The 24,605-nt window shown below is 37.3% G+C and overlaps 1 protein-coding gene across 1 annotated transcript in view; it reads left to right on the top strand.

The window, feature by feature from the left end:
• The first annotated feature begins 4,419 nt into the window (after nt 1-4,419).
• Nucleotides 4,420-24,605, top strand: part of Reep3 (receptor accessory protein 3) — a 91,720-nt gene continuing 71,534 nt past the window's right edge. The window contains exon 1 of the mRNA XM_046419644.2: nt 4,420-4,609. Within this exon, the coding sequence (XP_046275600.1) occupies nt 4,578-4,609 (32 nt within the window). The 5' untranslated portion in view covers nt 4,420-4,577. The remainder of the gene's footprint in view (nt 4,610-24,605) is intronic.

Genomic DNA, 24,605 nt, shown 5'->3' with positions numbered 1-24,605 from the left:
TTTTAGGTGGGGCTACTATCTCAATTTAAAAGAACCTTAGACAATGTCAATTCCTTACTATGTGTGTTTCCTAGTTCCAGTCATCAAAGACATATTTGCTTTCCTCAGTGATAGTTAGCCAATAACCATCCTTTATCAATATCAATAATAAATACTTAACTCAAAATCTAATATTTCTATTCTACTTCATTCTTGCTGAATTTTCAGTGTCATTTTGTTATATTTAAGTTTCAACGTCAGATGCCAAACTTGACCTCTGTTGTAATCGTAACACCACAACCAGACAGCCTGAGAGAGAAGAGGCAGCCCATGGGGAAAAACAACACCTCCAAAAACCAAAATATGTTTGTTCTTTTAAGTCAGTCTGATTAAGATTCTTTTTCTACCACTATTTTCTAAATTACTATTAAAGGAAGGCTTATTTAGAAGTTTCAGTCTTTATCCAAATAAAAATATTTTCAAGCCATTGAATATACTTTCCCATTAGAAATGGGAAGGTGACCTAGTATTCAGTCTCACTTGCAGACTCATTAATAATTACATGATTAGATGCTATCTCTGTACTCTGTAACTCTGCCCTCCATACCTGGCTCTCCAAGGTATCTTCCCACTGTGTTGATTTGCAAATAAATGAACTCCTTTAACATGCAGAAGATGTACATTCCACATATCTCCTAGGACAACTACAGTGAAGATATAGAAGAAAAAGCATTTTTTTCAATTTAATCTAATTACCATTAACTTTTAAAGTCCCTTGCATTTGATCATCATACTACTATCATACCCATGCAATAGGAAACATATAGTGACTTGCCAAACATCACATTGCTGGTAGTAGAAATAGGTCACCTAAGAGAATGTCCTCTGCCCTGAATATGCTGCCTCCTAGCATAATTAAAATCAATACCCAAGGTCTAATTGTCCTTGCAGAACACAGGAAGGAAGCACTCCACAGCACGAATACTAGTGATGTAATGTATAAAAAACGAAACCATCATATTCAGTAGTTAAAAAAATAACTATCTTCTATCCAGAACAATCTCAAGTATACCATGAGACTAGATTATAAAAGTTTCTGGGCAGAGGTACTTGTTCCTTTTCTCTCATTGCCCCTGGAGCCTTACTTAAACAGTGAAGCACTAATCAAATGGTCACTTGCTAGAAGTTCAACTATGTGAGGCACAGTCCAGTAACAGAAAGGCACCACTTAAAAGCTGGACACTTCTCATCCTCAGATGAAGTTACTCTTTCTATTTAAACCCATAGTTCTCGACTTTATCAGTCTCAATGTATCCCCCCCTTCCATAAAATATTTTCCAACTTCTGCTTTACCAGCATGAAATTAAATGAATAACAATCTTCCTATAGACAATTTCAAACAAATTCATATTCCTTAAATAAAACAAAAAAGGAAAGGAAAATAACATATAAGATAACATATATTTCAATATGTGAATACGGGGCAAAATTAGTCATCAGTAGGTGAATATGATAGCTCTGCATGCAAAGCTGTTTGTGTTGCGATTTTCCAGAACATTTACAACTCTTGGCCAAGTTCTCAACAAACAAATCTTTAATTTACACAACAATTAGCTGTGGAAATAGAAAAATTCAGTCTGTTAAAACCACGACCTTATATGTAAAATGGAAGTTCAACACTCAGATAATTACAAATATTCCATGAATTCCAGGCAAGATATCCCTAACTCATAAGGATATGAGGCATTGCAATGTTCCACACGTTGCAAAACATATAGCATCCCTGGTCTTCATCCACCAAACGCTAGTGGTTAGTTTCAATCATTACAATCACCAAACAAATTTTTCCGTATTTCCCCCTAGAGAGGGAACCCACCTGTCTTAGACACAATTCAGCTATCTATCGCAGTACGATGTAAATACTTAAGAAATCTGGGTGGGGGGCAGGGTGTCCTGGCTCAGTGGTAGGGCATTCGCCTAGCACATGTGAGGCCCTGGGTTTGATCCTCAGAACCACATAAAAATAAATATATAAAATAAAGATACTGTGTCCATCTGCAACTAAAAAATATTAAAAAAAGAAAAGAAAAAAGAAACACAAATCAGAGTTCCAGGACTGTCATCTTTGAATTACATGATCACAGACCGTGAGTTAACTTCTCTAACCTTCCGTATCCATATTATCGAAGAATAAATACTACCTGCCTTTAAATTATCAGTATGACTCAACAATGTGTGTGTAGCACACGATAGGTGGTTTTCAACCCACAGCCTGAAACACAAAAAAGAGAACTATTTCAGGTAAACAGAGTAAAAGTAGCAAAAAGTAATATGAATTTTCAAAAGACAAAAGCTACAAATAAGCATACAAAATGAAATTTAACAAAGAGCCTTCCAGGGACATCTCAGAAAGCAGCTAGCAGTATACCTATCTCAACAACCCCTGAAAGGGGTTGAAATAATTAATCTTCAGAATGATGATTCCCCCAAAATAAGAAAGATAGACATACATTTTAAATAAATTTCCACTAAACATGGCCAAAATCTTACAAGTTTGATACTTAACAGAGTGACTACATCTTTATTGGGCCTCTACCCCATTCTAGGCTAGGTACTAGGAAAACACAAAAATATCTAATACATCATCTCTGTCGTCAAACTTTTCATCATTCAATAGGTTAGACATGAGTGTAAACGGAATGATGTAGCTACAGAAATTAAAGTAATAAATCATGGAGGCCAGAGAAAACTACAAATAATTATAACTGACGAAAAACAGAACATCCTCATGGCACTCTGACAGGTAGAGAATGGGCATAACGTATTAGAAGAAAAATGAATTCAGGCAAAGGCACTGAGCAGGAAAATACAGTTCTGAGAAGTAAGGTGAGGAATTCGGGGTTAGGGATGACAGCAGTAAAAATTAAAGCTGGAAAGATACTCAGGATTTGCTCATGAAGGGATCTGAATGACATTCAAAGGCATTTGAGTTTTCAGTGTGCAAGAGAGTTCTCCAGAAAGCTGGTGCTTATGGGGCACACCTGAATCCCCCCAAAATGCTGAGTAATGGCCAAAACTAAAAGATTCAGAACAAATACAGATTACTGAGATTCCTAAAATAAATATATATTCTTAATACAAATAAGCAAAAAGAACCAAAGCCTAAAGCAGAAAGCAGTTTGTGAGCTCATTTCTTATGTAATCAAAGTATTAATTTACTGAACCTGGGAACTGAAAAGACTCACATGTGTCCTGTGATTTTATTCCAAGCAAGTTGAAGCACTTCCTACACATGTTATTTAGCAGTGCCTCATTTCAACCCCGAAAGGCAAGAACAAGTAGGCTACAGTATTATTAGCCTCTTTTTATTATGGGGAAACTGAGGAACGAAAATAAATTACAGTATGTCACAAAGTAAGCCATATTACTTTCTAGTACTTTAATTAAAGGCTACAAGGCCACATTTAATCCTTTTTTCTTCCCATCATTTTAATACTAAACCCACCTTTTACTGTTGTCTTAAAAGGAGTGGAGGGGAGGGAACGTCTAAACTTTCAGATCATTCTCCCAACTTTGTATTGTCACCAAAAAAAAAAAAAATTATAAGTTTTTAAATGTTAGTTTTGAAATTATGATATACACAAGAACTGGAAAGCGTAAACAGTAATCCAACCTCCTAAAACCTAGACATTTGTAAACAGCAGGACAGGTCAGGAATCCTAAGTCCAGCTTTTACTTTGGATATCTGACAGGCTCAGTGGAATACTGGAGATTTGTGTCTATAAAACAAGACTTTACAGGTCTCTGAAGGAAAGGTGCTCTAAGAGGCCCAGAACAATTACTTCCACAACTGCAAACATGAAATCCAATGCTCTCCACGGTCTCTCCCCGCATTGCACCATGCGACTGCTGGTATACCAATGAGGACTGTGCAAGGTCGCCCAACAGTTTCCTTTCGCTTAAAATGCGGTACCACGAGGATGCCCTTGAAGGAGGCCTCCGTAAACACTGAGGGGACCGGATGTGCCCGAGCATTTTCCAAATTTTGGGCTCTCCAGAATCTAGGGCCTGAACCAGAGAATTCTATCGGACACAGAGTTCCTTCTGGTATTTTATTCTTCATGCACACATTGTCGACCCCCTACTCTCAAGTCCCGGGCCTCCCTCCCACTCTCACCGCCGGGTGGGCGTCCCTAGGATCCAGGGAGGCGGGTAAGAGAGGTTAGAGTGTAGGGGTAAGGCTGCAGTCGCGAGGCTGTCCGGCAACGGCCGGGGTCCCGCAGGTCTAGCCCTCGGGCCCGGTCGCCTGGCCCTGACCCGGCCGACGCGCCGCCGCCGCCGCCACCGCCTATCAGCGGAGCTCAGGGGCGGGGCCGGCGGGCTCCGCGGCGGCTCGGCCGGCGGGCGGGGACGGGCGGGGGACCGACCACAGCACAGCTCCAGCGGCCGCGCGCAGACACCCGGCCTGGCTGCCGAGGGCGCCAGCGCGGCCCCGGGGAGCGCGAGGAGCCAGCGAGCGCGCGGCCTGCCGTTGGCGGCCTGGTCCGCTGCGCTCGGCGCCCATCCGCCCCGGAGTCAGGGCCTCAGCCCGCGGGAAGATGGTGTCCTGGATAATTTCCCGAGCCGTGGTGTAAGTGCCGCTCACGGCGCCCAGTTGCGCACGCGAGGCCCAGAGGAGGTGTGGGGAGGGACAGGGGCCAGGAAGAAGGGGAAGGCCCGGGCCTGGGCGGGAGTTGGGTAGTCCGACCTCGGGCCTACCCAGGGATTGGGGGCCCTCGACCTCCTCACCCTGGTTCACGTCGCTGCGGGGCTCCCTGCGGCGGGCGAGGGCCGGGCGCCGGTGGCTGCAGCGGTGGCGGCCCGGCGCGGCTGCGTGCGGATCGGCGCCCCTGCTCTGGCGGCGCTGGATGGGCAGGCGCGCTGGGCAGGCGGCGCGCGCTCCCTGCTCCCGCTCCCTGCGCTGCGCGGCACCGCCCTGCGGGCCCGGGAGCGGCGCGCCTCGCGGCAGCGCCCTGCGCAAACTCTGCAGACGCCGAGCGCGGGAGGCTCCACGATCCTCCAGAGGATGCGGTGGCGCCGAGCCTTTGTATTCCCGGCTGATGCGTTGCGGTGTCTCTCTTGGCGGCTCTCTGCCGTTCTGTCACGTGTGGTAGGAGGAGAGATTTGTCTAAAAAACAAGACCGCTCCCAGCTCTGGATCCCTGGGTAGGGTCCCAGTTGGCCCACTATTTAGGACTTACAGGGAAAGGAGCCTGCTATTGAAAGGTGATCGCACAGATCCTCTAATTTGGCCCTGTCTTGACGGAAATATTTCCTAAATGATTCACAGGCTGCAGGTGCCTGTTGCCTTTGTTCATATTATCTGTGCCTTTCATTGTGGTCTTACCAAAAAGAGCTACAAATCCATAGGAAAACAATTCGTGTATTTGCTCTGTAAAGGTATTTGTTTGAATATAGCTTAAACCGATTTTCTTCCATCTTGCCCATATTATTCCCGTCCCCACTTTTAAAAAGTCACCAAGTAAACAACAATGACGTAGTTACATTCAGGGATCCTTGGATTCATTATTCATCTCTGTAGGTAATGTTATCTCAGTACCTTTATTAAATGTATAATGAGCCAGCAAGCTTTTCTGATTAGCCTTATAATTTCGAAAATAAAGAATTGCCACATTTTTTAGTTTGTTTTTCACTAGGCAGGAGCTAAATTTTCCAAGTTTTAATTTTGTTGTAAGTGAATTGCTTAGACCTGTTTAACCTGATTTGCAGTGTATCATTCAAAATTTGTCATTTAATCAAACGTCAAAATTATACCACAGATGCCTTCAGATTGTTTCTTTAGCCTCTTCCAATCTTTTACATAATGTAGGCATACCTTTCTTGACCTAGTAGATGTCTATCAAACACTGTCTGCACCTAGAAAATTAAATGCTCCATTAAGACTATATACCTTGCTTTTTTAACTCTCTAGGTTCCTTTTAACTCTCTAGGTTCCATTGTGGAGCACTTTGACTTCAGCTTGCACTACTCAAATCAGATTTTTGTTTTTGACCATTGAGTAGGAATATGAATATCTTGAGTGCTACCTGTAATACAAAGGTCAGTAATACCTGGTTGGTCTTAGTGGAACTCAAGTTTAAATACCCAGATATCTGCAGTACAGGTCAAAATGTCAAGACTTCTAATAGTTACTCCCAGTTTAACACTTAGTGTTAAACAAGGAAGGGATTATATCTGCTTGGAGAATCATCAAAGAAGGCAAGAGAGATTATATCTGAATTGGGCCTTAAAGAATGAACCTAATCTATACAGCCAAACAAGAAAACAGAAAGGATTTTTGGTAGATCAGATAGAGATATCAATGTGAGCCAAAACCTAGAGCAGGGAAAGCCCAGATTAGTTGGTGCGTGTGAGGGACTGGGGAGAAAGCTAGAAAGGAAAGCTGGGTATTTAGCTTGAAAGCTTGTTTTCAAAGAAGAAGTAATGAATTAAGGCAGTAACAGCTTTACTTTGCAAGATTCTCTGCTGCTGTTGTGTGAATCAGTTGGCAATGCAGAGACCACTTAGGAGACACCCTCACTGGAGAGGGGATTTAAGCCTATAGTACTAAAGCCTACAGAATTTAAGGTCTAAGGCAAAGGAAAAGGCACAAAAACGTGAGGAAGAAAAAAAAAAAGACAGTAGAAAAATGGATTTAACAAGTTTCAGGAAATTAATTTCATGAGCCATTGAATCATTAGCACATTAAAAGTATAAACATTAAAAATAATATCAGGATCTACACAAACTTGGACATGCTTTTCACACTAGGAGACAGAATTTGCTTACCTTTCTTTAAAGCCACTGAAACATCTGGCTCATCCTGAGCAAGATAAGACAATGCTCTCAATATGAACTTTTGGGAGTATGAACAAGGAACACATGGAGCTTCTATAACCAAAGCTTCCAGTTTGCATGAGTATGTTCTCTGCAGTGTAACACCAGAGCCAAGAGCACTCACGAAATATAAATTATCAAATTGTTTTCCAAAAAGTTGTTTCTTTGTTTGTTTTTTGGTACCAGGGGTGGAACCCAGGAGCACTTAACCTTGAGTCACATCCCTAGTCCTTTTTGTTTTTTATGTTGAGACAGGATCTTACTAAGTTACTTAAGGCCTTGCTCAGTTGCTAAGGCTGGCTTTGAATTTGCAATCTTTCTGCCTCAGCATCTCCCAGGATTACAGGTACGTACCACTACTCCCAGCTCCAAAAGGATATTAATATCATACATTGCCATCATATCATCCTTCCTCTCCTTCTCTCATTGCCAACACTGAATCCTACAGTAAATTGTGTTGACTCTACTTTCAAAATAAATTAGTTCCCACTACCTTTACATGTATCACACTAGTCCAAGCCAGCATCATATCTTAAATGTGTTCTTATTATAGCATACCATCCTACCTTTACTTTTGTCCCCTTACAGTTTATTCTTAACAGAGTAACCAACATGATCCCATTGAAACACAAGTCAAAATCTTGTTGCTTCTCTGATCAGAACCCTCAGTTGACTTCCTGCCTCACCCAGTAAAGCCAAGTCATTACCATGGACTACAAACAAGGTATAACCTGGACTCCTTCATACCTCAAACCTCATCTTCACATGCCCTCTGCCCTGCTGCCATGGTGTCTGATCTCCACTCTGCCTCTTGCCTGAGAGCCTGGGCATTGCCAGCCCCTCCACCTCAGTACACATCCCCAGATGCCCTCCTGGCTCATTCCCTAACTTTTTTCTGATACAGCTTTATCAGTGAGGTCTTCCTGATCCGAGCACTCCTGCTTTCCATCCCTGTTGTGTTGTTCTACATAGTATCTGGTACTTTCAAGCATACCATAAACTTTACTTCTTTTGTCAATTATTGTCTGCTTCAACTAGAAAATAATCTCCAAAATAATAGGTCTTATCTCAAATTTGTTCATTGCACACAGGAAAAGCTCATTGAGTATTTGTTTTTGGAAATTAGAGAATGGAGATAATGAATATGAACTGTGAGTTACAGAAATATTGATGATAAATATTAGAGTCCATGAATTCAAGAGCTTTTTTTTTTTTTTTTAAACCTCCTCTTCCAATGTTTGTTTGACAACTTGTCTTAAGAAAGCTTTGGTAGGGGCTGGGGCAGTGGCTCAGGGGTAGCACACTTGCCTGGCATGTATGAGGCACTGGGTTCCATTCTCAGCACCATGTATAAATAAATAAAATAAAGATCTATCAACAACTTAAAAAAATATTTAAAAAAGAAAGCTATGGTGAATGAATGAATCATTTGGAAAGATAGCTCACAAGGATTTCAGTATTAAATAAAATAAAAAGGTTTTTTTTTTTTTTCACTGATGAGCCTCTTTCTAGACATACTTATTCTAGACAGCAAAAAGGAAAAGGCTCTGCATTTGTGCCATTACTGGAAACACAACCTCTTTAAACCTTGGTAACCTAGCTAAAATCATCTGGGGAAGGGGAGTAGATAGGGAAGTAGGATTTGTATACCTTAGCAAATAAAGGAAAGACAATAAAACAGTATGCCTGGAAATGAATGTCCTAGAGCAAGAAAATATGGTGTTTATTTGTGTGTGTGTTTAAGATTTTGATAGTATTAATGAAACAATAATGTATTACTAATTATAATTGTTCAGTAATTTCTATCATTTCTTTATATTTTGGGAGGGTGCTAAAGATTGAACCTAGGTCCTCACACATGCTAAGAATGCACACAATCACTGAGCTATGTTCCTAGATCCCCTAGTAATTTTTAAATGTTTTTTAACATTTATTTTTTAGTTGTAGTTGGACACAACACCTTTATTTTATTCATTTTTATGTGGTGGTGAGGATCGAACACAGGGCCTCGCACGTGCCTAGCAAGCACTCTACCGCTGAGCAACAACCTCAGCCCATAATTTTCAAATCTTTATGGAAGTTTGAGGGCAGTCATAATTCATGAGCAATAATTTTCTATCCTCATATGTGCTTTAAATATTTTAATTAGCTGTATAACCTCTGATAGCTAAAATATCTTCTTTCCATTAGGTTAAGATAGGTTTTTATCTTTGCCATTTTTAATGAGATATATATGTTAATAAATTAAATGTTTATGAGTTTTACCTAAGAATAAGAAATTACCCTAAATTGTTGTAGACAATGAGAACAATAGTAGAAGCAATAATATTTTCAAGAAAATGAAAAGGTTGACATCTTCAAGATTGATGTTGGGAATGCCCAACAGGAAATCATCTTTTCTGTCTTCCTTCACTAGGAAAGAAACACATCCTATACTATTGGGAATTGTTTTCACTGCATAGGTCAGAACTTGCAACAAAATTAGACTTTATTTCAGAAACAATTTGCTTTTATCCACTTTTTGTTTTTAATGGCTGCTGTATTGTATCTTTTCTCACTGAATTTTTAATCCTTTTAGGATGGAGATTTTTATATTCTCTACTTTCAGTATAAACTAAATCATTTAAATAAATGTTATATTACAATAATAGTGGCATAATTTAAATGTCTTAAATGTACATAATATTGTTTTGAAATCACATGGAAAAAATTACTGATTCTCTGTTTATTTTTATGTCATTAATTATGTGCTTGCACTAGACTATCCCTTTCATATATTTCTGAAGTAAAAAAAGCAAAAACAATAAAAATTGTTCTGTTATAAAAGTCTTCATGTTTACAAAGCTAACTTCCATTAAGGGTTTATGTATAATTATCCCTATTACTGAAAGTTAAGTCAGTTCCACTTATGTTTTTATATTTACAACAACAACTGTGACTGAAACTCAGGGAAGATACATAGTCACTAAGGTAACGTGGACAGAGAAAATGGTAGTGGTCAGGATAAGATAGTGGATAGTGATTATTTTAAGTAATGAGCAGACCAGCTAATATTAGCATACAAAGCAGCGATTCATAACAATTTTCAAAGTATTTTAAATTTCATTTAAAGATCCTTTTAATATATGTCAATGTTTCTTAACTTCAGCACTATTGATATTTTGGACTGGATAATTATTTGTTATGGGGAGATATCCTATAAATTGTAGGATATTTAGCAGCATTCCCTGGTCTCTACTCACTGAGCCACAACCCCCAACCCCCCAAAACACATCTACTCACTGGATGCTAGTGGTTAAACCCTATTCCCCAATTATAAGTACCCCCAAAATGTCTCTAGATATTGCCATATGCCTAGTAGGCAAAATTGCCACTGTTTGGAACCACTTGTTAGGTGAAAAGTGAAGAAAAACATACATGGAAGGAAATGACCCTAGAAATTATGCTCTTCAATATGGTTACATGTGGCTATTTAAATGTAAATTAATTAAAATTAAATAAAGTTTAACATTTCTCTGTCACACTAGCCATATTTTAAGTGCTCAGTGGCTACGATAGTGGGCATCCCAGGAATAGAACATTTCCATTGTTACAGAAAGTTGTGTTGGAATCATCTATGAAGTATAGTCTGCTTGACGTTCCCATCAAAAATAGCAGTGTTGTTTTCTGTTTGTTGCTTCTGGATGTTTTATGGGCTAAGTTACAAATTCTGTAATGATATTTGGAAGTTCACAAGTGTCTCAGGATCGCTCTCTCCTAAGAATTTTCTGTATAAAATACTGCTGCTAATTTTTTTAAATACTGCTGTCATAATTTTTTTACTAGTTTAAAAATAATTTCTATTTCAAATATTCACAGTAAAATTTTCAAAATTGATAAAAATTAGTGAACACTCAGAAAATAATTTTTATAATTATATGTTTTATATTTAAGCTTTTATATCCCATATTTCTAAATTTATAAATGAAGTATAACTTACAAGTTATCATTTTTCTCATCCTAGAAACAGGTAAGATATTAGGATTAGGCCTGGAACTGTAACTCAGTGGTGGAACACTTGCCTATATGTGAAGGCCAAGGGTTCAATCCACAGCACTGCCTCCCCCGCGCACCCCCCCCCTTTTATCATTTTCTCTAGTTTTTCTTTGACTCACAGTAAAGATCAAAAGAGAATGGTCTAATCGCTTAGAAAATAATATAAAGAAAACAAGGAAGCTAGAGGATGTAGAACAACAAAGCAGTGGGGGGGGCGCTCAGGTGTTGGTGAGGAGACATAGGGAGAAAAGATGGTAGAAATGGGTTCAAATCTATCAATAACAAAAAAATATCAACATATTAATCCCTTGTTAAAAAATAAACTGAGAGGGAAATAACGGGGAGTGATATTGGCCAAATTATTTTGTTATATTGTGTGCAAGGACGATTTGCAACAACCAATCCCATCATCATGTACAACTATAATACAACAATAAAAAATGTGGGGGAAAAAAGAAAAAAACATAAACTGAAGCATGGGGGGATTGTGAAGAAAGTTCTAAAATGTGATTGAAAGATAAAGACCATACAAGTAAATGTACAGTCAGTGTTAATGTATCAATATTGATGATTATGAGCTCTTCCAAAATAAATCTATGAATTCAATGGATTTTACTGTTGTTTTTGTACAACCTGTGTTGCGTTAGTCAACTTTCTGTCATAGTGGCAAAATACCTGAGAGGAATCCTCTTACGAGGAGGGATGGTTTATTTTGACTCACAGTTTTGGAGGCTTCAGTCCATAGTCACTTGTCCCTGTTTGGCCAGGGGAAACACAAGAATACTTCATGGTGGGAGCACATAGTAGAAGACATCTGTTCACCTCATGGTGGCTAGGACTAAATACAAAAGACAGAGAGGAGGGACTGGAGTCTCATCCCCCTTCAGGAGCCCTCCACTGAACTGAAGTCCATTAAACCCCACCTCCAAAAGGTTTCCACCACCCCTCAGTAGCACCGCAGGTTGGGGATCAAGCCTTCAACACACGGGCCTTTGGAGAACTTTCAAGATTCAAACTAGCAAAATCTGGTAGGCTAATTATTTGAAGTTCATAGGAAAAAGCAAAAGCCCAGGAATCAAAAAGACAAACTAGGAAACACAGGAAGTGAAGACTTGATTATATATCAAGGTTTATTGTAATGTTGAAGTAATTAAAAAGGTAGTATTTTTGCAGTGATTGACACTAGACTTAATGGTACACAATAAGGAATCCAAAAACTAACCCAGGCATATGTGGAAATCTGATGTGACAAAAGAGGAATTTAAAATCAATGGGAATCTGGGCACAGTGGTGCACGCCTGTTATCCCAGACACTTGGGAGGCTGAGACAGAAGGATTGCAAGTTCAAGGTCAACCTCAGCAAATTAATGAGACTCAAATAAAAATAAAAAGTGCTGGAGATAGAACTCAGTAGTAGAGTATCCTTGGTTCAATCTCTGCTACACAAAATCAATCAGTTTAGCTGAGTGTGGTTGCTTGCACCTATAGTCCCAGCTACTTGGGAAGCTGGGAATGAGGCAATTTACTTAATGCCAGGAGTTCAAGACCAGCCTGGACAGCATAGCAAGACTTTTTCTCAAACAAAACAAAAGCAATAGGCAAGTACAGATAATTTTTAAATAATATTGTGACAACTTGGTTATTTCTCAAAGAAAAGAATTAGCAGCAAGCTGACATTTTAAAATTATATTATCTGCCTAAGCACGAAAACTAAAACATTTCAAGCACTTAGAAGAAACAGTAGGAAAATATCATGATATGGTAGGGAAGAATGTTTTCAGACCCTACAAAAGAGCATAGAGGAAACAATAAATTTGTCTATTTTTTATAGCCTGACATGTATTTGATGCTCATTCTATTAGGCATTATTCTAAGCAGTTAAAACTAATTCATTTTTATTTCACAATAGAGGTGCTGCTCTTATCTCCATTTTACTAGTGAGAAAGCTCCACCTTAGAGATGTGTAATAACTTGCCCAAGATGATCACACAACTACTAAGTAGCAGGGATAAGGGGCAGCTCCAGATCCAGACCTCACATAAAATGTTATGCCACTTTACTATGTTAAAATTATTCCTAGTGTTTTTTAATGTTTGAAGTCAGCTTTATTGAGAGGATTTTTATGTAATAATATACATGAATTTGGTCAAATGTACATACATTCTTATGTATCATCACCCTAGTAAGATTCAATTTCACTCCATTTCTACTACACTCACCATTCCTGAAAATAACTTTACCTATGGCAGTCTATATGAAAAATACGTAATTATTTTAAATATCATTTTGAGGATATAGAAAATTTTTTAACTAATTAGAAACTCGTTGCTATTTTCTCAGTCTAACTTGGGCAGGGTAGGATGCTGTGATAGGAGAAACTAGCACAAGAATTATGGCCCAATGGTTTACAATGCAGACAGATTTGTAACATAGTTCACAACTTACATAATAATTAGAAGATATTAAAGAATTCTCTAAAAGCAGGAAGGAAAAATGTTAATGTAAAAGAGAAATGGACAAACTAACATGTCATAGAAAGGACACCAATGGCAACTAGATACATAAAAAGCGAGACAAAATTCATTAGTTTTCAGGAAAATGTAAATCAAGACCATATTGAAATTCCATTTCACACCTACTGGATTGCAAAAATTAAGAAGTCTGAAAATACCAAGTGCTGGCAAGGATGTGTAGAACAACCGGATCCTCTTTATAATGCCAGTAGGAGAGTAAAATGCTGGAACTGCTTTGGAAAACAATTTGGCCCTAACTTACAGTGTTAATCATTCACATACCCTATAACCCAGCAATTTCATAACTAGCAATGTACCATGAAAGAAATCTGATACATGCGCCAAGACACATTTGCAAGGATATTTATAGGAATGTTCGTAATGCAAAAGTCTACCAAAAATACAATTTTACATGGACAGGAGAATAAGTAAATGTTGGCATATTTATATAATGAAGTGTTAACAACAAAACCGAGTAAATTACCACTTATAAGCATCAACATGGACAGGTAATAGGGAAATTTAAGTGTCTTAAAAGCAAGTCAGATATGATTGCCTATTATGTGATACCATTTTAAAGGACCCAGCATAGACAAAACTAAACAATGTATAGTAAAATTGTGTGTGTGTGTGTGTATAAAATCTGTTTTTCAGAAAAGAGTGATAATCATAAATTCTAGATTAGAGATGTGAAGAGTTGGAAAGGGGTTTGAACAAAGATATTAGTAATATTCTTAAATTTTTGGGTGACAGATTCACAGTGTTCATTTTATTATGCTTAATGACCTAGAAGTATTGTGTCATATATTCTTCTTTATATCAACTATTACATTAAAAACATGTTTAACATTTGAAGTAAGGACCAAGATATTCACAGTATCTAAAGGGACAAGCTATGACAAGCAAGGAGCAGATATCAACAGAAAGGAGATGCTGATGCTGAGCCTGTCCCAGCCCATATGCCTCTTACTGGTGTAGAGGCCAGTTTTAGTGCTGAGCCAGGCCACAGATGGAGGCAGGGAAGGGGCTGCACCTGTCATGATGAATATATGAACAGAAGGCCAGAACCTCTGTGAAATCGCCAAGCAGGATGCCTCTTATTCTTTCTCAGAGCTGATATGAGTCCAATGAGCAATGTCCAACTTAGTTATCCAAGGGATTTTTGAGGTTCTAGAAGTAGATGCATAAATAGCTATTTAACTACTTTCTTCCCCCCCCCCCATTTATGTTTGGATGACAGTTATTTTCTTGTATATCCGTTTGATACATGGACTATTGATATAAAAAGTAACTCAGTATCTTTAAAAATGTGTAAATTAATGTGCCTTTGCTATAGCTTCTTCCATTTTAAGATAGTGATAGTGTGGATTTTGAAATACAGAATAATATTCTTCACTCAGAAGCTTTTGTTTTGTATTCTTAATGATATCATTAAGTCTATTGGTCTATTTTGATAGTTTAATAGTAAAAAAAAAATGTTACATTGCTTGAAACTCTCTAATACCTACATAAGTAATTTAACTTGGGCTGAAGATGCAGCTCAACGATGGAGTGCTTGCCTACTATGTACGAAGGCCTGGGTTTGTACCCCAGCACAGGGGAAAAAAAAAGTAACATCTGTTTTAGACAATTCCCCAAGATTAGTAGTTAGCATTAGCCCTAAAATCTGGGATGGCTCTGAACCTATCAGTGAGAGGTAACCTTTAATACTAACACTACTGATATGTAGTTCTTATTTCTTATGCATACTGAGCATCATTTATACAAAAGAAAGAAATAGTGAGTGGTGTGTGTTCCATGTGATCAGCCTTGTTGTAGGGGGTGATCTGGCTAAGACATCTGTCACTCATTGATAGCCAGGATTTATTTGGCCTGTTTATGCTGTCCCCTTGCCCCCTTATCATTCCACATGCTGTGCTTACTTGGTCAGTAAATGAAATAAAAAGCATCTCAGACCCTCAGGAACATGATTATGAGGCATCAGCTAGTAGATTTGCAGATCTGTCAGTAAAGATTTCTAGTTCAAGAATGCAAAGTAAAAAACTTACTAGATTTAATTTTTTAAAGTTATCTATACCCCTGTACTCCAGTAGTCACCCAGAAATACCAACAGATTGCCAACTTTTTTTTTTTTGGCATGAAGAATGTTAGCTTACAAATGCGCATTTAAAACAATGATCACTTTACTTCTAGCCAGATTGTTTTTTCTTGCTTCCTTGAGGAATCGAACTCATGGGCTCCAGCATACTAGGGAAGCACCAAATTCTTGTTTTGCTATGAGTTTGTCAGAGTCTTATGGTTTGTTAACATTTAATCTCTCAAACCAATTCTAAAACTTTCTAATAAACAGATTTTCCAACCTTATTCACGCTTTAAAAAAAATTCTTTTAAGATGGAGTGACCTAAAATTACAGCTTTGGGCCAGAAAAGCTGATTTACAAATGTTGCAAGTTAATGCTTTTGTTTAATTTGAGACATACGGTTGGTAGTATTAACTTTAACCTCTTAAAAATCTTAAAAATTATTTTCAGTATTACTGAACACTTGATGAGGTTATCCATTTTCATAGAGCATTTCTGATTCTTCATTTAAAAATAGAGCTCTTGATGGGCACTGTGGCCCGCCCCTGTAGTCCCAGCTACTCAGAAGGCTGTAGTAGGCACCCACAAGTACAAACCAACCTGGGAACATAGGGAGACTCCTGTCTCAAAAAGAAAAAAAGTAAAATAGAAAAGAATAGAATTAGAGTTCACAAAGTACTACACCATATTTAAAGTTCTTAAAAACACTTTTAAGCCAGATGCGGTGGCACATACCTGTAAGCCCAGCAACCCTGGAAGCTGCACAAGAGGATCACAAGCTCCAGGCCAGTTGGGTAATTTAGGGAGACCTGTCTCAAATTAAAAAATAGAAAGCCTGGGGATGTAGCTCAGTGGAAAAATACCCCTGGGTTCAATCCCCAGTACCACAAACACACATTCACAACATTTCCAAGACCTCATTCCCAAAGATTGATGGAATTATCTAGGATGGGGCCTGAACATCCTTATTTTTCAAAGCCCCTCTGGTGATTGGAATGTACAGTCAGGTTTGAAAACTGTTAAATTAGAAAATATGAAAAACCTAGTGACAATTACTTTGCAAATTAGTAATATTGGAAAGATCGCAGAATTGAACTGCCAAATATTGTTACCATTTTATTTATGTATTTTTTTACCTTTATCTGTGCTTTATTAGATTTAAGGTAAAAGAAAGCAATGTTTGTGAGTGGCAATACATGCAGTATAGAATCACTTTAGCAGGTACAAATAAAGAAAAAAACAGCAAAATTCTTATTCTATGAAACTCCTAAGAATGTTCTCTGGAGTCATAGAACAAATATGTTCTTACTTTGGGTCTTAATCTGAAATCCACATTGCTAGTGAATAAAAAATACAAAACAGAAGAACCTTTAATTGTGCTTTCAAAATTTTAAGTGAAACAATGACTTCACAGGAAATCCACTGAGAAATGCTTTTTGAGGCCAAGCATTGTTTCCCCTTAGCTTCCTACAACAATGTATGCACATTAACAATTTCAGTTTACAATCACCGAAGTCCCATCTATACATGAGATTATACCCAGACCACCTAAACTGAAATTCAGATATTTTTAGTTATACCCCAGCTTCACTAGCTAGCTGCTAAAAGTGGTGATGGTGATCTCAGTCACTCAAATTCCTCTGCTATTTTTGAGGATGAAATCCAAAGAATTCTTATGATTCTATTTGGGTGGGATTAACTCATAGGCATTAGCAGAAGCAGGGCTGTGCAGATCCCGTCTGGCAACACCGGGAGATAACCTTCTGGCAAAGCAGTTTACAGTTAGTTACCTCTCTGAGCAGACACATGAGAGATTCCACTTAGGGTTCAGGTCCATGATGCCTGCCACAATGTGGCTGCTAGAGGGTCCTTTTCCAGCTTCAGAAACTGAAGCAGAGACTGCTCCATTTACAGAAATTTCATCACAAAAATTCTTAAGCTCAATATTTTAAGATGATGGGTTTCACAAGTCCACAGCCAATACCATCGATCGTCACCCAAAACCTGGAGGGCTGCTCAGTGGTGCTGCACCCACCGGAGGCGCCATGCTTTCCAGACATGCGGCCAATTGTTACCATTTTAAAACAAGGAAACAAAAATTGTATGGTATCTTTAGTTTGGTTCTCAATAATTTGGTAATATTAAAACAAGGGAATTTAGTTCCTAAAAAATATCTTTTGCTTAGCAAGAAGCTGGTGGTCTATAAAGAAGTACTCTTTCCAGCCGGGTTACATTTTGCACACCTGGAATCCTAGTGATTTGGGAGGCTGAGGCAGAAGGATTTTGCAAGACCAGTCCCAGCACCTTAGCAGAACATTAAGCAGCTTAGTGAGACCCTGTCTCAAAAAATAAAAAGCTGGGGATGTAGCTCAGTGGCAGTGTGTCCCTGGGTTCAATCCCCAATACCAAAAGAAAAAATGAAGTAATCTTTCCAGACAAATTTGGTCTTTTCAGATGGAATGTGCAAGTATTAGAAGCAAGGAATACAGTAGATGGAATGTCTGGATTTTATTACAACATTCTTTTCAGTACCTCATGAAATTCAACTTGGAAATGGAGTTCATATTCCTAACGAGAACAAAGTGTACCAAACAGCAAAATACCACATTTGTGAGGTGACTTCATAGCACATTTACAGCAGTACATATTTATGCTACCTTAAAGATCATTTGTAAGATTTTTTCAATGTGGAGGCTTATGTTTATTTTAAGGTAAATTCACCAAAATCATTTCATGCTTTTAAAGTATCCACAATGTTAAGACTATAAACTAGTATGTCATATAAAAAAAAAAAAATAGCAGGAATTAAAACCTAGAAAAGCCCAGGCACCATGGCCCAGGCCTGTAACAGTTACTTGAGAGGCCAAGGCAGGAGGATCCCAAGTTCAAGGCCAGCCCAAGCAACTTAACAAAACCTTGTTTCAAAAATAAAAATAAATTGATAAAAAGGCCTACAGGATGTAATTCAGATGTAGAGTGCCTCTAGGTAATCCCCAGTACTGCAAAAAAGAGAAAGAAAGAAAGAAAGAGAAAATCTGGAGGGGAGGAGGTGGGTGGGAGGAATGAAGCATCAAGAAAATTTTATCTTCCATAGCAGACAAGCAGATGCTATTTAGAGTTGAAATACCAGTCTTTCATAGTCCTTTTCTTAAAAGCAAAGTATCACATTAGACCCTGATATTTCTACTGTTTAAGTACAGTTTTATTTACTCCTTCAGTTTTACTTATCTGTTAAATTTGAGCAAAAGAGTTTTTAAGTGACTTATGTTTTCAGATCCCACTTTTATATACTCTATTATAATCTTTCTCTGCTAATAAGAGAATTGCATAATCAAATGTTATCATTGATTATTTCTGGGCAGAAGAACTGGAAATGAGTCTTAAATGTCTTCTTTATTCTTTCTGATAATGTTTCCATAATAAATAGGAACCTTTTCTAATAAAAATATTTATTTTTTATACAACCAAATGTTTTTTATAAATAACTAAAATATAATTTAAATCAAAAGCAAGTTTTAATTTACTTTCCCTCAAAATAACAAATGCCTGTATTTTATAATCTGACTTTTCATACCAACCATCTTTAAGAACTGGTCATAGGATGGCTACTGTGTCTACAGTAGACTGAAGTATTAGCACATGTGGATAACTGTATAACTTTAAACTCATTAAGTTTTTTTGTGGGGAGAAGGGTGTGATTGCTACTTTTCCAGTGATTAGATGGCTCTGGATTTGCCATAGAGCCCTAGAGTTTGCTTATAAGTATAATAAATTTTTCTCAAATAGATGAAAATGAGACTATATAAAGAATAAATTGTCTATCTACTCTATATAAGAACAAAGATGGAATAAGCAGTGTTTATTAGCTAGAGAAGTACAACTACTTACCAGTATATTACTCACTTAGCAGAAATCAGTGGTCTTTATTCTAAAATATTTATTATATCTACAGAAATATATTTAAAAGGTTAAACAAGCGAAACAATTGGGTTCTTGGTTTATTGTTTTAAGTTCAGCCAGTAGTATTTTACATGAGCTTTGTTTTTAAGACCTTATTATAAAGATCTCAATAAAATATAGGTGTTATTTTTTACCGGAAATGGCAATGCCTGTAGCAGAAGGGTAAAAACAGTATTCAATTTCTTCTTCAAGCCAACTTTGAAACTGTTTTTATGAAATTATAGTAACTTTTAGGATTTTCATTATTTCAATTTTCTGCATGAGTGGAAATATCAACATTTTGTCATATTATTTCTAGTTTACAGAATTCAGAGTTTCATAAAATGCAATCATATATCATTGTCCTAGTTAGAGTCAGTACAAGTAGCATTACTGCTTAGTAGTTTGGCTTTATTCCACTCTAAAATTCCATCTCTAAAGAACACTTCTGTGTCTTCTCTCTCTCTCTCTCTCTCCTCTCTCTCTCTCTCTCTCTCTCTCTCTCTCTCTCTCTCTGGCAGTGGTTCTGGGGATTGAATCCAAGGACTTTTGCATGCTAGGCAAGCGCTCTACCAACTGAGCTATATCCCCCAGCACTCAGTTCTGTTCTTGATGAACTCACAGGTTACTGAAAAGCACAAATGCAATACTCCCCATGAATATCCTTTACACCCATATGACCTATATGGAAATATGTTTCTATCCTTCCTATTTTTTTAAAACTGTCCATTTGCCTGATGGCAGACACTAATCAGTATTACAGACATGGCAACCACTTTGTAAGAATGTTCTTTATAATTCTGTATAAAGAAATGAAAGATGAGGAAAAAGAGACTTCTGAAAGTTTTAGTGTTTCATTTCTTAATAGCCTTTAGGTGCCAACTTATGGATCTTAAGGGGACTTTAACTCATCCTGAATCTAATAGATTAAGAAACCTAACCTGCCTATCTTAGGTAGGATCTCACTTCAGTCTATCTTTCTGGGCACAGTCAAGATGCAGGATGCCATGAATATCCTCATGGTCATGACCTGCAGCCCTGCAGTCCTCTCCTGTCGCTGTTGGTTGTGCCATACTGTTATCACTTTCTTCCATTCCATATTATACCTACCAGTGCTCCTTACCAGTCATTCACCAAATAACATTGATTCATCTTTGGTAATCTCAGGAGTTTTTTTTACTTTTTGCTATGCTAGGACTTTGTGCGCACTGGGAAAAAGCACTCTACTACTGGGGATTGGAACAACACTCTGTTATTATTTGTTTGTTTGTTGAGGAATTAACCTACTTTTATTTTTCTTTTTTCCACATTTTTTATTGGTGCATTTTAGTTGTACATAATGGTTGAATTTCTTGTTACATATTCATATATGCACATAATAAAACAATATAATTTAGCCAATATAACTCCCCAGCACTTCTGCCCTCTTCCTACCGTCTAATCCTTGTCCTCTGTTGATCTCCCTTTGATTTTCATGAGATCTCCAATTCCCCACCTTTCTTTTACTTTTTCCTCTCTAGGTTCCACATCTGAGAGAAAACATATGACCCTTGGCCTTATGTTTGGCGTGTTTCTCTTAATATAATGGTCTCAAGTTTCATTCATTTTCCTGCAGATGACATAATTTAATTTTTCTTTATGGCTGAATAAAACGCCATACTGTATATATACCATGTTTTCTTTATCCGATCATTCATTCATGGACATCTAGATTGATTCTATAGCTATTGTGAATTGTGGTGCTATAAACTTGGGTATGCATGTATCTCTATAGTATGGTGATTTTAATTCTTTAGAATAAATACTGAGTAGTGAGTGGTATAGCTGGTTCATATGGTGGTTCCATGCCTAGTCTTTTTTTTTTTTTTTTTTTTTGGTACTTTGAATTAAACTCTGGGACACTTGACCACTGAGCCACATCCCCAGCCCAGTTTTCTATTTTATTAGAGACAGGGTTTCACTGAGTTGCTTAGTGCCTCACTTTTGCTGAGGCTGGCTTTGAACTTGCCATCCTCCTGTCTCAGCCTCCCAAGCCCCTGGGATTACAAGTGTGTGCCACCCGGTCCGATCCCCATGCCTAGTCTTTTGAGGAACCTCCATACTGATTTCTGGAGTGGTTGTACTAACTTACAATCCCACCAACAGTATAGAAGTGTTCCTTTATCTCCACATCCTCTCCACAATTTATTATTGTTTGTATTCTTTATGACTGCCATTCCAACTGGAATGACATGAAATTTCAGTAGTTTTCATTTTCATTTCCCTAATTGCTATATAACTGAACTTTCTGCATGTTTGTTGGCCATTTACATTTCTTCTTTAAAGAAGTGTCTGTTTAATTCATTTTTCCATTTGTTAATTGGGTTATTTATTTTTTGATGTTAAGTTTTTGAGTTCTTTATATGTTCTAGATATTAATCCTCTGTCAGAAGAGTAGCTAGCAGGGGCTAGGGATATGGTAGAGCATTTTCCTAGCATGCGCAAGGCCCTGGGTTCAATGTTCAGAGCACTACGCGCGTGCGCGCGCACACACACGTAGCTAGCAAAGATTTTCTCCTACTCTGTAGCATTTCTTTTCATATTCCCATTGTTTCCTTTGCTATACAGAAGCTTTTTAATTTAATAAGTTAATGCCATTTCATTTATTAACTCTTGGTATTTTGTCCTGAACTTTATTGAGAAACTTGTTGCCTGTTCCAATATGCTAGAGTGTTGACTCTATGTTTTCCTCTGGAATTGCATAGTTTCTGGTCTAATTCCTAGTTAATTTTTGTGCAGAGTGAGAGATAGGGTCTTATTTCATTCTTGTTCAAATGTATAGACAGTTTTCCCAGCACCATTTGTTAAAGGCTGCCTTCTCCAATGAATGTTTTTGGACCCTTTGTCCAGAATCTGTAAATGTTTGGGTTTGGCTCTGTGGCTTCTATTCTACCCCATTGGTCTATGTGCTTGTTTTTATGCCAGTGCTATGCAGTTTTTGTTACTATAGCTGTGTAGTATAATTTAAAGTCTAATATTGTGATGCCTCCAGCATTTTTTCTTCTTCTTCTTAGTATTGCTTTAGCTATACTGGGCCTTTTATTCTTTCAAATTAATTTTAGGACTGTTTTATCTAGTTCTGTGAAGAATGTCAATTTTATTTTAATGGGAATTGTACTGAATTTGTATAGTGCTTTTGGCAGTATGGCTATTTTAACAATATTAATTCTGTCCATCCATGAAGATGGGAGGTCTTTCCATCTTCTTAGGTCTTCTTTAATTTATTTCTTCATTGTTCTATAGTTTGTTGTTGTTGTTGTTGTTGTTATTCTTAAGTTTTAGGTGGACACAATATCTTTATTTTACATTTATGTGGTGCTGAGAATTGAACCCAGTGCCTTGTGCATGCTAGGCAAGCACTCTACCACTGAGCCACAACCCCAGCCCTTGCTTGTTTTTGAGGCTATTGTGAATGGAATTGTTTTCCTGGGTTTCTTTCTCAGCAGATTTATTGCTGATATATAGGAAAGCTATTGATTTTTGTATGTTGATTTTATAATCTGCTACTTTGCTGAATTTATTTATTAGCTCTAGCCGTCTTTTGGTGGAGTTTTTTGGATCTTTAAAGTATAGGATCATATCATTTGCAAACAGTAACAATTGAACTTCTTCCTTTCTTATTTTCATCTCTTTTATTTCCTTCTCTTGCCTAATTGCTTTATAGAGTGTCTAGCACTATATTAAATAGAAGTGAGAGTGAACATCCTTGTCTTGTTCCAGATTTTAAAGAAAATGCTTTCACTTTTTCCACATTTACTACAAGGTCAGCTTTAGGTTTTTCATATGTAGCCTTTATGATATTGAGGTAGGTTCCTTCTATCCTAGTTTCTTCAGTGTTTTAATCATGAATGGGTGCTGAATCTTGTTGATGGTCTTCTCTGCCTCCTTTAAAATGACTAAGTGATTTTTGTCCTTAATTTTATTTATGTGATGAACTACATTTATTGATTTGTGTTTGTTAAGCCATCCTTGCATCTCTGGGATAAAACCAACTTGGTCATTATGGACAATCTTCTTAATATGTTGTTGACTACTTTGCTAATATTTTATCTGATATTACTTTTAAAGCTATTTTGTGCATTAGAAGAATTCTGGTGCATTAAATAAATAATAAATACAGTATAAATAAATTTGCAGATATAAATTTAGTAATAGAGTAACAAAATGTGCAGGTATAGTGAAGAATTTGAACCAACAGTTTGGTGCTTTTTATTTTGTTTTCTCACTTGCAAATCATGCTTTTTTCCCTTTTTTTGCTCTCTTTCTCATAAAATGACAGAAACTCTAAAGATGGTTTGATTAACTTGTTTGTATTTCATCAGTAAGAAAGAAAAACATTTTTAGGAAAGAGGAAAACAGGTAATTGTCAGTCCTTAGATGCTCATGACTCATAGGACTAAAGGTAGCTAAGTTTGAACTTACTAAAAAGGGACTTTGATTGTTAAAGAGTAAATCTCTTAAGAAGAAATCTTAAAAGGTTTAAATATTTGGAAGGGGAGAGAACATATTCACAAGAAGTGAGCTTTTCTCTTAATTTTTTAAAATAGATTTTTTAGTTGTAGATGGACACAATAACTTTATTTATTTATTTATTTTCATGCAGTGCTGAGGATTGAACCCAGTGCCTCACATGTGCCAAGCAGGCACTCTACCACTGAGCCACAACCCCAACTCTAGAAGTGAGCTTTTCTGAGTGACAAATAGGGATACAATTTATTATGATACCATTTTTATGACACTTGGGGGGGTGGTGTCTTCATTTTGTGAATCCTGTTTCTGTGTGGCTGGTGTGTCCGTGTGTCTGTGTGTGTGTGTGTGTTTCTAAAGGAAATTGTTGGAATTTGTCCAACTTCAATTATATGTCCTTTCCCTATACCCTGAGAAAAGCTATATAGTGTTTAAAGTTCAGTGTGTTGTTATGGAAACTAATTGAAAAAGGAAAATAAAGTAAAGGTAACTCTTAGGCCATAAACCAATAAGAAAAACATTCTGTGAAAAGAATTATTTTAATGAAGCAAAGACATTTTAAAGAAAAGTAGCTTATCTTCACAAAATAAATGATGAATCAGAAAGGAGGAAGATGACTATCAATTCAAATAAATATAATATTGGGAAACATGACCATTTTTGTATGTAAATTGACA

This window comes from Marmota monax, unplaced genomic scaffold, assembly GCF_021218885.2.
Source record: "Marmota monax isolate L192 unplaced genomic scaffold, Marmota_monax_Labrador192_F-V1.1 WCK01_AAM20220418_F8-fsc00019, whole genome shotgun sequence".
Taxonomy (NCBI): Eukaryota; Metazoa; Chordata; class Mammalia; order Rodentia; family Sciuridae; genus Marmota; species Marmota monax.
This window is presented reverse-complemented; position numbering and strand designations above follow the sequence as displayed.